The sequence below is a fragment of the Aquarana catesbeiana genome, linkage group LG01 (assembly GCF_042186555.1).
Source record: "Aquarana catesbeiana isolate 2022-GZ linkage group LG01, ASM4218655v1, whole genome shotgun sequence".
Classification (NCBI taxonomy): Eukaryota; Metazoa; Chordata; class Amphibia; order Anura; family Ranidae; genus Aquarana; species Aquarana catesbeiana.
In genome coordinates this window covers 134,853,325-134,871,512 of record NC_133324.1, presented here as the reverse complement: position 1 = coordinate 134,871,512, position 18,188 = coordinate 134,853,325, and the positions used below count along the sequence as shown (strand labels likewise).

General features: G+C 39.6%; 1 protein-coding gene and 1 long non-coding RNA gene across 3 annotated transcripts in view; one reads left to right on the top strand and one right to left on the bottom strand.

Moving 5' to 3' along the window:
* Positions 1 to 18,188, top strand: part of POLK (DNA polymerase kappa) — a 160,769-nt gene that overhangs the window by 41,119 nt on the left and 101,462 nt on the right. For both annotated transcript variants that reach the window (XM_073624048.1, XM_073624045.1), the window contains exons 2-3: positions 15,369 to 15,536; positions 17,698 to 17,817. In XM_073624048.1, the coding sequence (XP_073480149.1) occupies positions 15,399 to 15,536; positions 17,698 to 17,817 (258 nt within the window). In that variant the 5' untranslated portion in view covers positions 15,369 to 15,398. The remainder of the gene's footprint in view (positions 1 to 15,368; positions 15,537 to 17,697; positions 17,818 to 18,188) is intronic.
* Positions 1 to 18,188, bottom strand: part of LOC141134562 (uncharacterized) — a 30,055-nt gene that overhangs the window by 5,430 nt on the left and 6,437 nt on the right. The window lies entirely within an intron of this gene.

The following is an 18,188-nucleotide window of genomic DNA, read 5'->3' as shown; positions in this document are numbered from 1 at the left end:
AATTAAGAATCTGTGGCAAGACTTGAAAATTGCTGTTCACAGACGCTCTCCATCCAAAAAGACTTGCAGCTTACAAAGTATCGATTGGGGGGGGGGGGGGGGGTACAAATGCATGCCACACTTTTCTGGTATTTATATGTAAAAAATTTTGAAAACCATTTATCATTCTCTTTCCACTTCACAATTATATGCCACTTTGTGTTGGTCTATCACATAAAATCCCAATAAAATACATTTACGTTTTTGGTTGTAATGTGACAAAATGTGAAAAATTTCAAGGGGTATGAATACTTTTCCAAGGCACTGTATCTGCATGCAGAGCATACATCCATGCAGGTACTATACACCAACCCTGGCGCAAAACTGTCTACTGCTGAATCTCTTAATTCATCTCAATGGACGGCTATGCTCTCCTGCTATAGGTACCTGGAGAATACCGGCTACACAGCCTTACATGCAATAACAATATTTTTTGCTAGAACTGCAAGTCCTGAATATTTGTTGCCCAAGCCGAACAGTAACGTTTCAAAAGACACCTCAGAATAAATCTTATATACTGACAGATCCAGTAATTGTACAGCCTTAACTACCCCCCAGTTTCCAAGCTGCCAAAATTACATTGATCAGTAGCAGGTCTAATAGCCCACTGGGCGTAAAGCTAATATGCTATGGTAGTTTTTTTCATGAATGAATATTGTCTTTCTTCTACTATTCCAATAAATTCTGTGTACAGTTCAGATTACTTTATACTGTCTTCTATGGTAGATAGTCTACATGTGGGCTCTAAATTCATCAAGTAGAGTGAGCAGTTATCTATGCAGTTGTGTATGAAATTACCTGCTATATTAATGTGAATTGAGATTTTAATATTTAGATCCCTAAAGCAGGACCATCCCTTTCCTGTTATTTTTATTGTAATCCATCTTTTCACATTCTTTAACTCCATGTGAATATTTTCCTAGAGTGATGGTCATGATTTCAGTAATGCATTGCAGATGTTTCTTCTCACAGGTGTAGTAGATCATATGTAAGCTTTTGACTTCGGTGTTTCACTAATTCTATAACTTCAAGAGAAGGGGGTAGTGAATAGAAGTTACCATAGACCTATCACCCATGCTTGACCAGCAAAGTTAAGCTGGCCATACACGGATTGAAGTTTGACAGGATCCAGGAACAGTCCTGCCGGTGGATCATTTTCATTCGATCAGGGCTTGCAGCCAATCTGATGTAGCCCTGTTCATTGTATTCTGATGGCAGTATAGTCCCTCTGTCAAAATACAGTGATGCAGCAGGGAGGATTTTCCCATCCACGTCACGTGTGGAGGTGGGAATCGGTCCGTTTTTTTTTGTTTTTTTCATCCAACCTGCTGGCAGAACGAAAAAAAAATGACCAGTGTATGGCCAGCTTTAGGGTAGGCAGTATAGATACAGTGTATATGTAAGTATTCATACCTCTTAAAATGTTCCACATTTTGTCATGTTACAACCAAAAACATAAATGTATTTTATTGGGATTTTATGTGATAGACCAACACAAAGTGGCACATAACTGTGAAGTGGAAGGAAAATGATAAATGATTTTCAATTTTTTTTTTACAAATATGTGAAAAGTGTGGCGTGCATTTGTATTCAGCCCCCTTTTACTCTGATACCCCTAACTAAAATCTAGTGGAATCAATTGCCTTCAGAAATCACCTGATTAGTAAATGGTCCACCTGTGTGTAATTTAATCTCAGTATAAATACAGCTGTTCTGTGAAGCCCTCAGAGGTTTGTTAGAGAGCCTTAGTAAACAAACCACATCATGAATGCCAAGGAACACACCAGACAGGTCAGGGATAAAGTTGTGGAGAAATTTGAAGTAGGTTATAAAAAAAAAAATATCCCAAGCTTTTAACATCTCACGGAGCACTGTTCAATCCATCATCCGAAAATGGAAAGAGTATGACACAACTGCAAACCTACCAAGACACGGCCGTCCACCTAAACTTACCGGCTGGGCAAGGAGAGCATTAATCAGAGTGGCCCATGGTAACTCTGGAGGAGCTGCAGAGATCCACAGCTCAGGTGGGAGAATCTGTCCACAGGACAACTATTAGTCGTGTAATCCACAAATCTGGCCTTTATGGAAGAGTGGCAAGAAGATATGCCAATAAAATACATTTGTTTTTGTTTGTAACATAACAAAATGTTGAAAATTTCAAGGGGTATGACTACTTTTTCAAGGCACTGTATATGTTTTATACCTTTTTTATGACAATACAAGTTGGTATACCTTACCAATAGACCTGCTACTTACACTTACGTTTGTTAAGATTTTATTATCTATGCAGTAGACCCACCCAGCAAAGCTGGCAATTGGCTACCTTAAAGCTGAACTCCAGGATAAGCAAAAACTGTCTAAATACAAGAAATGTGTAATCATCCTTGAATCTTGGGGTGCTCTGAATATTTCTTCTAGATCTGTGCAGTAATCATATGTGAAACTTTGCTTCTGCCCTGGAGCTTGCTGTAATAAAGACCAGTCACTGCTGCTCTCTCTCATTGGGCAAGATAATTGGTCTTGTCACCACCCCCTCCTGTAATGTTCTGCAAAATGCATGTAGTGGGTGGGCCTACTGAGCCCTACTGAGCCCCTTCCAAGCGGCCAATCTTTTTCACTGGTGGTGGATTGAACACAGTATTTCCCACATCACAGAAGATTTCATATGTTTATCAGTTGATGGACTATTTTAATACTCATCTGTTCACGGGTGTCGGACATTATTTATGGTTGAACATGATATCATATGTTTTAATATTTTGCATGCATTAGCTCAATTTTGTTTTTATTTTTGGCACTGTATCATTTTGTGGAATCCAATCATGTCACATATATTTATGTTTTACGGGCAATACCATTACCATTTCACTCATTATTCAGCTAATGTGGTAGCGCGATTCTAATATTTTCTTTACTGTATATTGCAACTGTGTTTTCCTTTATTTATCACATTTATCACTTTTCTTTTGGAAAATGGCACTCTGGTAAATCACTTAGACCAATCCTGTGCTGGAACTCAAAATTGAAAATCAGCCAGCCTCAGATCTTTTAGTACAGTCCGTTTTCTTGCCGTTTCTTAACTATTCTGTAATTGTTCACATGCTGACAGTGGTCAAAGTAAATCCAATTATCAGATCTTGGGTAACAGTAAATTGACATATACTGTATTCTAGGAGGTAAAAATAGCTGCTACAAAAAGGAAATCATGGTTCTGCTTTTCAGAAACTTTAATCCACTTGCTTTTTTATTGTGTAATCTTCGTGTTGGCGCCAGTTCCCCTGAATCATCCATCTTATTTAGTTTAGTATAACTTCATTTTTCCATGTGCCAGCAAGTAAAACATATATGTCAAATACTTCCCAGGAAACCAAAGCTGTTTTGATTTGTAACACAAATGCACACAATCTTTAGGGCTTGCATGTAGAAACTGGAGCAAAATCAGACTATAAAGTGGAAGTTAAGCCAAAAACTTACTAACCTAATCTACAGGCAGCTGCATTCTAAGAATAATCTATATAACCCTGTAAAGTGCCCATGGCATGATGGGGCGGTGAAATCACAAGGGTCAAGGCCTGCGGATGACATCACCGGATGGCCACGCTCCATAGCTGTATAAGTAATGGCACAGGCCAGAGCTAACACTGCAGCAGGAGCTAGCGTTGGGAGAAGAACTGCAGGAAGAACCGGCAGAGGAAGAAGACAGCGGAGAGAGAAGAACCAGCAGAAGAAGACATCAGTGCAGCAAGAAGAACCGGAGGATGAAGACATCACCTGAAAGAGAAGAACCGGAGGGAGAAAGACACAATGGAGCTACTTTAATAAAGGTCAAAAACTGCTTTTATTTATCTTTGACACTTTTTTTGGGTGTATGAGTGAGGGTACAATTTACCCTATACTCATTCACATAGGGTGGGGGGCCGGGATATGGGGGCCTTCTTGTTAAAGGGGCTTCCAGATTCCAATAAGCCCCCCCCCACAACCACCGCCCAGGGTTGTCGGGAAAGGGGCCATTGTTCCCAACATGGGGCAAGGTACTTTGGGGTGTTGAGGGCATGTGGCCTGGTATGGTCCGCCTGACCTGCCGGGCTGCATACTCGGTTAAGGGTATGATATGGATTCTGGGGGGACCTCGTGTTTTTTTTAAAAAATTATTATTATTTTGGCGTGGGAGTTCCTATTAACCACTTTAAGACCGGGCCTATTTTCCAAACTTGCTGATTACAAGTTAAAATCAGTTTTTGTTTTCTTGCTAGAAAATTACTTAGAACCCCCAAACATTATATATTTTTTTTCTAACACCCTAGAGAATAAAATGGCGGTCGTTGCAATACTTTTTGTCACACTGTGTTTGCGCAGCGGTCTTACAAGCGCACTTTTTTTGGAAAAAATGCACTTTTTTTAATTAAAAAATAAAACAACAGTAAAGTTAGCCCAATTTTTTTTATATTGTAAAAGATAATGTTACGCAGAGTAAATTGATACCCAACATGTCACGCTTCAAAGTTGCGCTCGCTAGTGGAATGGCAACAAACTTTTTCCCTAAAAAATCTCCATATGCGACTTTAAAAAATTCTACTGGTTGGATGTTTTGAGTTACAGAGGAGGTCTAGGGCTAGAATTATTGCTGTCACTCTAAAGATCGCGGCAATACCTCACATGTGTGGTTGAAACAGCAGGCGCAACTCACGTATGCGTTTGCTTCTGCACGTGAGCTCGACGGGGCGCGTTCAAAAATTTACGTCGCTTCCGCCTTGCAATGGTGTGGGGACGGGTGGGGCCATCTTCTCCTCACTCATCTCAATACCTAACAGGGAGAAGGATCCGATTGATTCCGGTAAAAGTGACCCCATGGCGAACTTGCCGCAGAGACCACTTTTATCTGAAAGCGGACCGCCCACTGAAGAAGAGGATAGCTAGCTGAGTTCTCCGTCTCGTCAGCTCCCGGGGGAGATGCCCTCTGCCGACCCCTGTTTTGGGTTCAGCCTTTGTAGCCTTTGTCTGACAAGTAAGTATGGGATGATCGGTTCAGGCTTCTTGCTTTTGTCCAATCATAACCGATACTCTAATATATATTTTAACTGTTTTTACAGACAGCAGATATGCACATCAGCCCCTGATGAAGCGAGGAAGGCTCGTGAAACGCGTCGGGTTAGAGATGTACCATGCATATCTGTATCACATGTATTACTATAATATTATGGCTATGTTTTAGGATTACAATGCAATGTTGCTGTTTTATGAATTTGTTCACCCATGCTCATGTCCTATGTTGGATGATGTTGTTACCTTTCAATAAATCATTTTTACCTTTATACCTGTTCACCCTTTTGATCATCATGAACATCTCATTTAAAGTCCCAGGGGTGACTGTCGTTTCTTTCCTAACAGGGAGAAGGATCCGATTGACTCCGGTAAAAGTGACCCCATGGCGAACTTGCCGCAGAGACCACTTTTATCTGAAAGCGGACCACCCACTGAAGAAGAGGATACCGGGGTTATGGTAGCTAGCTACTGCCATAACAACGATATCCCTCTTCAAACAGTCGCCATATAATATAAAGTGGTTGAAATCCAAACCAGACTGAAAGGTCTGGTATGATCCTGAGGGGGGACCCCAAGCCGTTTTATTTTTATTTTGGCGTGGGGTCCCCCCCTTAAGATTCATACCAAACTCAAAGGGCCTGGTATTGTCGGGTCCTGTTCATTGAAGTCGCATTGAAGTCAAACATGAAGTTGTACCGTAGATAAAATGGGAGCGGAAGTCATACGACTTCCATGTCAGAGCAGTGTAAACCCGGCATTCTTGTCAAAGCTTAATTGGACAAGCTGAATTTCAAAGCTGATTGGCTACCATGCACAGCTGCACCAGGTTTTGAGTGCTCCAGTTTTAGTAAATCTTCCCCAATGTGTCAAGTTGCTGGTCTTCACCCAATGCCAAATCATTGAAAAGATGGGTTAATTGGTAATAGACCTAATGGCAAATTGTAATACTATCCACATGGTGACTGCCTAACTGGGAAATTACGTCATTCATTTTACATTAAAAGCCGGGGCTATGGCTGCAGCTAGATGCCATAACACCATTATTATTTTTTCCCTCAGGCACTGGTCTCTCTCATAAAAGTGGCCAAAGCGGCAGAGTTGCCGCTGGGTCACTTTTAGAAACGGCGGGGGGCTCCCCCCTCTCATTGCTTTCCAGTGGTTTTTGGGCTTACCTGGCAGATTGGGAAGTGCTGGTGGTGGCTGGGAAGAGAGATGAGCAAAGGAAAGATGTCCTCCACTCTTCTCTATGCCCTAGGACTAGGAGAACGGGATCGACGTCATGACGTCACTTTCGTCACACGGTTTCGGCCACATGTATACAAGGCCACTTTTGCTTAAAATGAAAAAAAAAACAAAAATCTTTTGGACCCCAGATCTCTCCATAAAGCGGACCTGTCTTGCTGCATTATTATTGCAAGGGAAGTCTACAGTCCTTGCGATAGCAATAAAAGCGATCAAAAAAATGTGTTAAAGCAACAGTGTAAAAACAGAGACAGTGTTTTTCTTTGCAGAGTTAGATAGGTTAGTTCTAGAATGCGGCTGAGAGAAGATTTAGCATTAGAAGGTTTTTGGCTGAATTTCCACTTTAAATGCTCTTATTTTTTCACAATATTAAGACTTGGCAGCTTTGTCTGTTTATTTTCTGTTTTGCCAAACCATGGTTGGTAAGCTAGAAGCTTTCTGAATCTCTGAACCCTACATTGTTTTCCACAATAGAAAAGTGCTTTGGTGGCTTCTACAATTTCACGGGTCTCAGGTGACTGTCCTGCTTACCTTTTTGTCAGCCTGCTTTCATTGTAAGAGTTTTTAGTGCCTTGAAAAAGTATTCATACACCTTGAAATTTTCCACATTTTGTCATGTTACAACCAAAAAAGTAAATGTATTTTACAGTATTGGGATTTTATGTGCTGGATCAACACAAAGTGGCACAATTGTGAAGTGGAAGGAAAATGATAAGTGGTTTTCAAAATCTTTTACACATAAATATCTGAAAAGTGTGATGTGCATTTTTATTCAGCCCCTTTACTCGGCTACCCCTAACTAAAATCTAGTGGAACCAATTTATTATTATTATACAGGATTTATATAGCACCAACAGTTTGCGCAGCACTTTACAACATGAGGGCAGACAGTACACTTACAATACAAATCAATACAGGAGGGATCAGAGGGCCCTGCTCATTAGAGCTTACAATCTAGAAGGGAGGGTCAAGTGGAAACAAAAAGGTAATAACTGTGGGGCATGAGCTGATGGAAAAAATGACAATACAGTTGTTAGGTGCGGGTAGGGTAGGCTTCTCTGAAGAGAAGGGTTTTCAGGGATCGTCTAAAAGCTAATAAAGTAGGAGATAAGCGGACAGATTGGGGTAGGGCAATTGACTTCAGAAGTCACCTAATTAGTAAATAGAGTCCACCTGTGTGTAGTTTAATCTCATTATAAATGCAGCTGTTCTGTGTAGCCCTCTCAGGTTTGTTAGAGAGCCTTAATAAACAAACAGCATCATGAAGGCCAAGGAACACACAAGACAAGTCAGGGATAAAGTTGTGGAGAAGTTTTAAAGCAGGGTTAGGTTATAAAAAAAATAGAATGGAGTATGGCACAACTGCAAACCTACCATGACATAGCCGTCCACCTAAACTGACAGGCCGGGCAAGGAGAGCATTAATCAGAGAAGCAGCCAAAAGGCCCATGGTAACTCTGGAGGAGATGCAGAGACCCACAGCTTAGATGGGAGAATCTGTCCACAGGACAACTATTAGTCATGCACTCTACAAATCTGGCCTTTATGGAAGAGTAGCAAGAACAAACCCTTGTTGAAAAAAAGCCATTAAAAATTCTGTTTGCAGATTGCGAGAAGCTATGTGGGGGACACAGCAAACATGTGGAAGAAGGTGCTCTGGTCAGATGAGACCAAAATGGAACTTTTTGGCCTAAAAGCAGAACACTATGTGTGACAGAGAACTAACACTGCACATCACCCTGAACACACTATCCCCACCGTGAAACATGGTGGTGGCAGTATCATGTTGTGGGGATGCTTTTCTTCAGCAGGGACAGGGAAGCTGGGGGAAAATGGATGGAGCCAAATACAGGACAATCTTAAAAGAAAACCTGCTAGAGTCTGCAAAAGACTTGAGTCTGGGACGGAGGTTCATCTTCCAGCAGGACAATGACCAGCAGGACTATACAGCAAATGCTACATTGGAATGGTTTAGATCAAAGCATAGTCATGTGTTAGAATGGCCCAGTCAAAGTCCAGATCTAAATCCCATTGACAATCTGTGGCAAGACTTGAAAATTGCTGTTCACAGATGCTCTCTATCCAATCTGACAGAGCTTGAGCTATTTTGCAAAGAAGAATGGGCAAAAATGTCACTCTCTAGATGTGGAAAGCTGGTAGAGACATCCCCAAAAAGACTTGCAGCTGTAATTGCAGCCAAAGGTGGTTCTACAAAGTATTGACTCGGGGGGCTGAATACAAATGCACGCCACACTTTTCACATATTTATTTGTAAAAAAAAATGAAAACAATTTATAATTTTCCTTCCATTTCATAATTATGTGCCACTTTGTGTTGGTCTATCACATAAAATCCTAATAAAATACATTTACGTTTTTGGTTGTAACATAACAAAATGTGGAAAATTTCAAGGCACTGTACATATACTTAAATTTTGTAACGTGATTTTCTTCTCTTTACATCCTGGAGACAGAACCCCTTTCCACAGTTTTTATATTGCAGTATTTTGTTGTTGATTCTGCGCAAAAAAAAAAAAAAAAAAACATTGCCCTGTTTAGCTCTGTGAACTGCATTTCTTCATTTAGTGAGCATCTGTAGACAGGCAGGTACCTTCCCATTGTACATCCTCAAGGACATACAGAAAAGGGATGACCAGTATAGTGCAAAATGTGTTTTTTTGTCTGGAACTGGCAGATCTTCAATAGTCGTGGAACCATGAAAACTGTCTACATTGTTTATTTATAATTATAAATGAACTTTATTGTTTCAAATATGAATATGCCTTGTCATCAGACAAACCAACATTGTGCAAATTTGAGATTCTTAGATCATCTTTCAGGGAAGAGTAAAGAAATACAGTTTCCTTGAAATATGGACTGTGGTATAAATACAACACAGGATTTTATTAAAAAAACAATATGTATATCATTTTTGACTAGGAATAGTTTTTTCAGCTGCAAAAAAAGTTAAATTATTTTTTTTTAATTATTTCCTGGGTGTTTTGCTGCAGAGCTGTTGGTCATGGGCCAGTTTTTGATGTTTGGAAGCATTTCTAAATGCATGGTTTTCTATGTAGAAAACACATAAATTAATAAAAAATAAAAAAAAATGTTGTCTACAAACATTCATAACCTCCAACTTCTCTTTAATAATTATTCTCGCATTAACACTTCACTCTTTCCCTTCTTGCACCCTGGCACCTATCCCAATGCTAAATATTTCGGAGTCCTATAAAACACTATATTACCAAAGTATTGGGACGCCTGCCTTTACACGCACATGAACTTTAATGACATCCCAGTCTTAGTCCGTAGGATTCAATATTGAGTTGGCCCACCTTTTGCAGCTCTAACAGCTTCAACTCTTCTGGGAAGGCTGTCCACAAGTTTTAGCAGTGTGTGCCTCCCCAAGCCGTCTTCTTCCTCACCGCCAGTTACCCACTAAAGAAAAAAAAAAAGTAAAGCCGCTCTTCTTCTGTGGCTGTCTTTCTCCAATGTGTTGTCGCCCTCAGTGTGGCATCTTATATAGCCATGGGGCGTGGCCATCTGACGCGTATCCCGGAGAGCCTGCCCCTTGTGACAGCTGATGACTCATTGGTTAAGGACGCGGCGGACGGATTCCCGACCCCCTATTTAGCATCCAGCTATATACAGTGTTAAAATTAAAAACCGCAAAACACATCAAAGGTGGGAACCTAAGGTAAATGGCACAATGCAATGTGAATAGGTGGGAACCTAAGGTAAATGGCAAAATAAACCTTTTTAAGGTAGCATACCTAACAACATTTATTTTGCTTTTGGTTGGGTCCAAAAAAAGTATTTCTTTCAATAGGTTTACATGTGTTAACTTCTAAAAAAAGAACAAGTATAAGCAGCATAAATTTGTAAAATACTAAAACAAATAAATGCTGAAATATTAATGGGTTTTTATGCCACAGAAGTATCTTTGAATAATTACCGTAATTACTTTGAGAGAATTGAAGACATTTACAGGTTTTATAAGAAACCTTTTTAATGATTTTATTTTGAGATCAAATTAAAGGGAGTTTTCAGTGTCCAAGTGTAAAGGAAGCTGTCTGACAGGCAAGAACTAAAAATTATGAAGTGTTTGATGTGTAATCAAAAATTTGGTCCCATTGGCAATTGTTATGCAAACTGTTGGTGCTATGTGAATTCTGGATAAATATAATCTATTCTAATCTGTTTATTGGCCTTGCACAATCCAGAGAATTAGTTTAGAATTGGAATGTCTGGATTGCTCCTGCATATGAACACTAATAAGGGGTCTAGTTTTAAAAGAGTTGATATGCAAATGTCTTGACATTTATTTTTACAAATAATCTTCATAATATTTGTAATGTTGGCTCAATATTCTTAGGGTTATTTTCGCTTAGGAAAGAATATTAAAAAATGTTAAATTCGCCCTGTGAAAGGCAACAAGTAGAAACTGACAATATCTACAAATATTACGGGTATTATTTGTGACCTTAGTGCAAATGCTGCAAGTTTTTAGTGTTGACCAGCTGAAATGCTCAGTTGGAAGCTGAAATAGTAGTTTAGTTTGCACTTTATTGAAATATCTGTATACACAGTTTATGCGGTGAATTTAAATATACATTTTAAAGGTTTAAGAGATTTATTTATTTTTTGGGGAAAAAAAATAATAAGACCTCAATTTGACTACAGAGGGTCTGACTACTGCGCTTAGCTGACAGCGCTTTATTGAAGTTCACATGATATATGGAGGATGGAGTGTGTCTCAATTGTTCTGACATGCTTGGATCCTGCTAAAACTAGTTTCCGCGCAGTACTTGCACACATTTCAAACAAATCTTTTTCCACTTTCAAAGAGCAATCAGACTGACTTGTTCTGAAGGAATTCTGCTGTTAGACACAAGAATACCCTGTGGAGATAGTCAATATGGAACACACAGATTGACAAATTAATACTTGGTGTTCCGAGTCGCACTGGAAGTCCTTTCTGAAAAGACTGAACTGAACTATATCAGCTTGACTTTTCCTATGTTCTTTCTTCTCCAGGGAGAACTGGGACATAGGGAGTTAAAGTGCAGAAAGAGTTAGGTTTTTGAAGAACTGCCTGACTTGGTCATAGTCAGGTTCTGTCTGACGAACTGATTATATTTAATGTCTAGGGAGCAGCTGTGCCGAGAGAATAATAATCAGAAGTTTATAGGTGATTTTGAATAAGTGCACTCTAAACACACCTTGCTTCTTTGGGTTCAATCTTATTCACATTTTGCATCAAGAGCAAGAAGTAATACAGAAATAAAAAGGAACCCCAAGGGGGCAGTGTACATATCTGCCAACCACGTTGAAATGTATACACTAAGGGTATCATAATAACACACATGGTTTATAAGTTAAGAAAATAGACCATAACAAGAGTTGGGCAACACCATCTCGGGGCTTCTAGCGGGTACCAAACAAAAGAAAAAAGAAAATAACCTTGTCATATAAATTTGGTGTCACCCTCCGCATAGATCAGAAAGTCAGGTGCAACTAGTCAACTGATATATTCACTATTTGGCAAAGGGGTCATGTTTTGACCGCTCTGGCTGATACCTCAAGGTGGATAGGAGAACTGCAAGGGGAGTGAGATGAAGAAGGATAAGTAAGAAGATGGGGAAGGTATATACGCTCCATCATGGCTCACTAGATGCTGTGTGGGACGTACTCCGTAATCCAAGCTTGGAAGGTTACAGAAAATCGAAACAAGGACCACAAGGTCCAACTTGGAGCATAGTACATTTGGCGGCATGGCAACGCCAACAAATATCCGCGACTGTATGATTGAATTGGGGGAGAACGGATTGACACCTATACCACCTAGGGATGAGTTTAAACCCTTTTTCCTGTATTTTGGTTGCCAAAGACAGTTTGTGTGTCAGAATAAAACTCTTCTCCTAATTCAAGGAGCGATATTGGTTTGGAGTTCCCTTTCCCAAGTTAGTGTGTAAGTAAGGAGGTCAGGCATGGGGGCACCTATAAAGATAGAATACAATTTAAGAGTTTGCATCGGAGGGGTCTTTTTGTAGGAGAGCTTCAAAGTTAGTGGGGTTAGTAGTAATATTAGAGAGCTGGTCAATGGATCGAAGATAGGAGAAAGCTTGCTGCCTCTGTAACTATTGTAAAAGAACGCTTGGCAAGGTGTTAGATGGGTTAGCTGGAGTCAGTGATGAGTCAGATCGTAGCACCTGGGAAAGCTGTTGATGATCTCGCTTGTTCCAGGGTCCAAAGGTAGAGAAGCAAAGAACCGGCGGAAAAGCTTGGTTACTGAAAAATTGAGTCAGGGGGGCTCAAGTAATGAACTAGACGTAGAGTGGAGAGTGAGTGGCCCCAAATTCGAAGCGTCTGAGGGGTGAAGTCTATTGGAGATAGGGAACCACTACGGAAAGTATGCGGTATGTAGGGAAAGTCACACAAGTCGATAGGGTTCATATGGCTCTCCAATTGGACCCATATCTTAGTGAAATATTATGGAACCAGTCCAATACTCTGGTGAAGACTGCCGCTTTATGATAGACAGAGATATCCGGTACATCTGACCCATGCCTGATGTTTCGGGATTGTTAGGATTTTATAGCGAAGTTGTGAACAAGAGGCATTCCAAATAAACCTAATTATTAATAATAATAATTTACAGATTTTCTAAAAGAATGATGAGGGAAGATCAATGGGAATTGATTGAAGAAGGTAGAGGAAGCACGTAATGATGTCCATTTTAAGTACATTAGTTCTACCACACCTCCTTTTAACAGGTCCAAGAAAATCCATTTTATTCGTAAATCTACCCTATATGTTTTTTCTTATCGCATTGACTCTTGAGATCTTTTTCACACTGGATTATAAGCTTGTGCTGTAAAGATATATTCTTTTTTTGGAATCTGGCATTAAAGACACCTAGTCAGCAAGTGTACAAGGAGCATCAAAGCAACACTTCTTAGTTTTTTCACAAAGATACCTTAAGCTGGCCATATGCTTTTCGATTTTTTTGTACAGCTTCCAGGCTGAATGAAAAAAAACCCCTAACAGATTCCTTTATCCATGCTATACAGCATGGATAGACAAATCTTTTGCTGTGGTTTATTCTATTCTGACAGCTGGCACCAGAGGCTGTCAGTATAACTAAACAGTGGCTGCATCTGATTGGATGCCGCCAATGTTTGGCCAGCGATTTTCTGCCTGGCTCCTTCCATTTTTCAGTCAAAGGATGTCAGGTGGGAGGGTGGCACCAGGGTCTCCCACAAAGCAAATTTCACATTGTATGGCCAGCTTTACCATTTTAATAAAAAAAAAAGAAAAGCACTTCTTAATTATCTGTGAGCATTATGGTATGCACTTTTAATTATTTAATTATATATTTAATAAATTAGCATTAGCACTGTATTGTTTTTATTAATTTTGTACTCTAAATATCTGGGAACGTATATTGATACAGCAGCTGGGGTTTTGTTAATAAACGTGTGGTGCAGACATAAAACATATACAGCTTTACAATTTTTTTTTTATCTGGGGGACTTTGCTTCTGTTATATATGCCGTACCAAAGGTTATTATGGTAGAGGTTTGGATTGGCAAGTAAAGCTGGCCATACACTATGCTGATTTTGGTTAGTTCCTGTCGCCACCCTCCCACCAGGGGCGGCCCGTTCATTAAGGGGCGCACGGACACCTCCGCCTATACATGCGTTCGGCACCTTTTAGGACGCTGGGCGCATGGATTGCAATGCGGGATGGGTGTTTTTTTTGAAGCAATGATTAGAGCCAGAGGCTCTAATAGGCTTCAAAATAGGGTGGGCTTGAGGTGCAGATAATGCGCTCACAGCCTACCCAGGTATGTTACAACAGCAAATGAATATTCGCTATTGTAACACTGATCCTACTCCTGGCCAATCAGGAAGCGGGTTTTGACACCTGTCACCGAATTGGCTGAAAGGACAGGCGATCCTATTGGATGCCAAAAAGGAGGGGAGGAGCCGCACGCTGGAACCGCCGATAGAGGAGAGGACACGGAGCCACTGCCCACTACCTGCCTAGATGGGGTACGTGCCAGACCGACCTGCAAACAGCGGGAGGGAAGGAACCATCAGGCGATCGGGGGTGTGTGGTTGTACCGCCCCCCCCAAAAAAAAAAAAAACACCAGCCACCACTGCCTCCCACCCAACATCTCTCAAAAGAAAATCTTTGTTCAAACAGCTGCTGCATTCAATCAGATGCACCCGCAGTGCCTATTGAATTCTGACTGTTGGCACCAGCACTACCTTGTCCTTGAACGAAAACCACATTGTTCTTTTGACAAAAAATTTCTATCCCGCTCCTTCAAATTTGTTTATCACTACAGTTGAAAATGAACATGGATTAACCTTCAGACAAATGTTCCAAGAAGGAAAATTTTCATACAAAACAGTCTAGAGCAGTGATGGTGAACCTTGGCACTCCAGATGTTTTGGAACTACATTTCCCATGATGCTCAACTATACTGCAGAGTGCATGAGCATCATGGGAAATGTAGTTCCAAAACATCTGGGGTGCCAAGGTTCGTCATCACTGGTCTAGAGTGTATGGAACGCTTTAGATTTTTTTTCATTCAGCCCGCAGTGTAAAAGACAAAATGTAACAAAAGTGTATGGCTAGCTTTAGGAGTTGATAAGAAACTTCATGTGCTAGCGTAAAACCAAAGCAGTTGTAAAAAAAAGTTATAGCCATATATAGCCTCTACTTTTTTCATGATGCTGAGTGATGAACGGGCATTTTCAATATAAGGTATGTTTAGTTCTTTAAACTATTTTTAGTTACCTCCTCTTCTTAATCATTTTTGTTAACAGTTACAGAAGTATGTAGATTGTTTATGCTTTGTCTAGCCACCCAGCAATGGATTCCCAGTTACAATTGCTTGCCGTTAGAATGTACAGTAAATGCCCTCAAGGCAACCATCTACCATGCATCTGGCATAATCAAAATTTCATGACTTCTGCATTGAAAAGTTAGCTGTTTATGGAAAATAAGAATGTTTGTTTTTCAGGTTGTGACCCTTAGATTACAAATCTAAAAAATGGATCAGCAAGATGAGAAAGAGACTGCTCCTAGCAATGACGCTTTCCAATACAGAATGGGTCTCAATGACAACAAGGCTGGGATGGAGGGGCTAGATAAGGAGAAAATCAACAAGATCATTATGGACGCTACAAAAGTGAGTTAGCATTCTGTATTTTTTTTATTAGGGTTAACATGTAAGCTTGAAGAGGAAGCCTCTTTCTATTCATATTTTACTTCTGTTACTTTACTGTGGATTAAAGCCATACAATTTTTTTTGTATTTAAAAAACAAAACCATTCTTTGTGTAACCAAACGCAGCTACGGGAGAAATTGCTTAATGTAAACCTATTAAAAAAATGTACACAAGAAAATTCTGAAGATCAAACGCCACCGGATTATTTCCTCCGTTTTTTTTTTTTGTTTTTTTTTTGCAATATGCTCCAATTGTTTTTACAGTTTTGTCCTGCCTACCTCTCTTGCTCTTCGCTTCACTATTAGTGAGGCCAATTGTCAAGATGGGGCAGAGCTAGTGACCACAGGAGCATGAGCACTTTTTAAAGAAAAGAAAACTGATATGTATGTCCTCAGAGGTGTACACTCTTCAATGCAATTAGAGAATAGTAGGAAGTGACCCGTTTTACAGGATGAACTTAAAACGCTAAGCCTGAGTAAAGCTAAGTCACCCTTTCTAGGTGGAAGCATACATTCTACGACTATACAAACAGATTTGAGCACTCTTTGACCAACGCTCTCGGCCCCCTTAAAATTTATTCCCCATTTCTACTGGCACCTGGGTATTCAATTATCATACCAAGATGTTTCATGATTTCTACCATAATCTATATAGGCTGCCAAACAATGCTGCCATGTATAGTGGCCACCCCAGATCAGACACCATTAAGGCTTAAGTGTCTGACCTACCCTCTATTCCAATGACAGCGAAAAAAACATAGAATGCATGAAGGTAAAAAACCTTCAGCCTTTACAACCACTTTAACTTCTTTTCTTTATTACGTGACAACATTACTCTAAACAATTCTGCTAATTCAGATTTCCTATTCCTTTATTGATAGATGTGATGACCCATTTTTAGTTCTGTAAACAAGGGTCATCTTTTGACACTGTCAAAAGCTGCAATAAAAGGTGAACTTGTGAAAAGCAGACAAGATCTCCATCTGCCAATTTAGGGAAAAGATTTATTTTACTAAAATGTTATTGAAATTTTTCCAATAAGGTAAAAAAGATAGCAAATGGTACGGCAGCGAACAGTAACCATAGAATAACAATGCGTCTTGTACAAATATTGCTCCCCAAATACAAGGTAAGAGCGACAGCAGCCTTAGACTATAAACAGATATGGATAAAGCAAGACTTGCAGAGCATCAGTCTGTAAGAGCCTGGTGAACATCTAAGACACGAAGGTCTTTCGTTCAAGAGAAGTGCCAAAAAGTCCACATCCAGGCAATCGGAACTGTATCATGTAGTCCAAGCCTCTGGTGTCCAAAATAACGAATATGAGCAGAAGGCATGGCACAAAAAAAAAAAAAAAAAAAAAACTTTAAACGGCTATGGCCTACACTGTAGAGAGTCAACTGAAGCACGTAGAGGCAAGAAGCAAAAGAGGAAAGAGAATGAGAAAGGGAGAAAACAGGTAAGGGTAATTCAAGAAGGGAGGGGAATCTGGGACAAGAGAAAAGATTTCATAATCTTAATAAACGAAATATCTTATTTACCTGAGTTTTATAAAAAGGAAAATGTCCCTAGCTCTTTCATTAGCTCTGGCTTAGATAAGCCTAGTAAATTATTACTTTTTCTTTAAGATTGGAACTTTACAGTTTTTAAGGGAAGTTACAAACTCTTAGCAGTATTTTTGATTAAACCGACGAATGAAAAATTAGTGATTTTCTTACAATACTTGGATGTTAAAGAGTTACTAAACCCAAAACCATAAATTCAGTCTGTCTATGCAGTAAAGCATGCAAGGGGACAAGCTGAATATACTCAGTTTGGTCTGTATTGCTACAGTTTTTTTTTTTTTTTGGGAGAGTGAATTTGATCAGCACAGGGCCAATCAGCACTGTCCAGACAGAGGGTCAGGGGTCCTGCATTCTTATAGGACAATTGTGGGAGAATGAAAACTCCTCCTACAAGCTTTAACCAGACACTGATAGAAGTCACAAGACTGCTATATATTGCTGATGAGAAATAGTATTTAGCAGTTTATATTTACAAAAATAATTGCATTGAGCAGTGAGGTTTATAGTCTGTTTACCCCAATTACCTACGGATAAGGTACAGTTATATTTGTTTTGCAGGGCTCCAGATTTTATGAAAATGAGCTCAAGAAAGACCAGCAAGTTAACCAGCGCATTGAGAAAATACTTCAACAAAAAGCCTTGCTGACCAGTTCACAAATCAGTAAAGCTCAAATTCAGGTACTCATGTGTTTACCTCTTTTTTTTGTTATGCTTTTTATACAATTTCAGGAACTTTTAGTAAAGGTATACCATAATACCATCTTAAATCTGCTTATTATTGCTGATCAATATTTGAGAGACATCCAAACGTCCTTTTCCAGGTTTTTTTCTAGCAAAGTATATACCTTGATGCATTCACTTATCTAGATAAACCAGCAAAAATCCCAACAGAGGCTCTATTGAATAAACCTATTACAAGTTATGTCAAGGAGACATCAAAAACACATTTCCCAAATACTTTTGGTTTTGGAGATTGTAATCACCAAGTCATAAAAAGCCTCTTTAGTCATTTTGACACTGGTGAAGACCAAAAATAATTTGAATCCAGA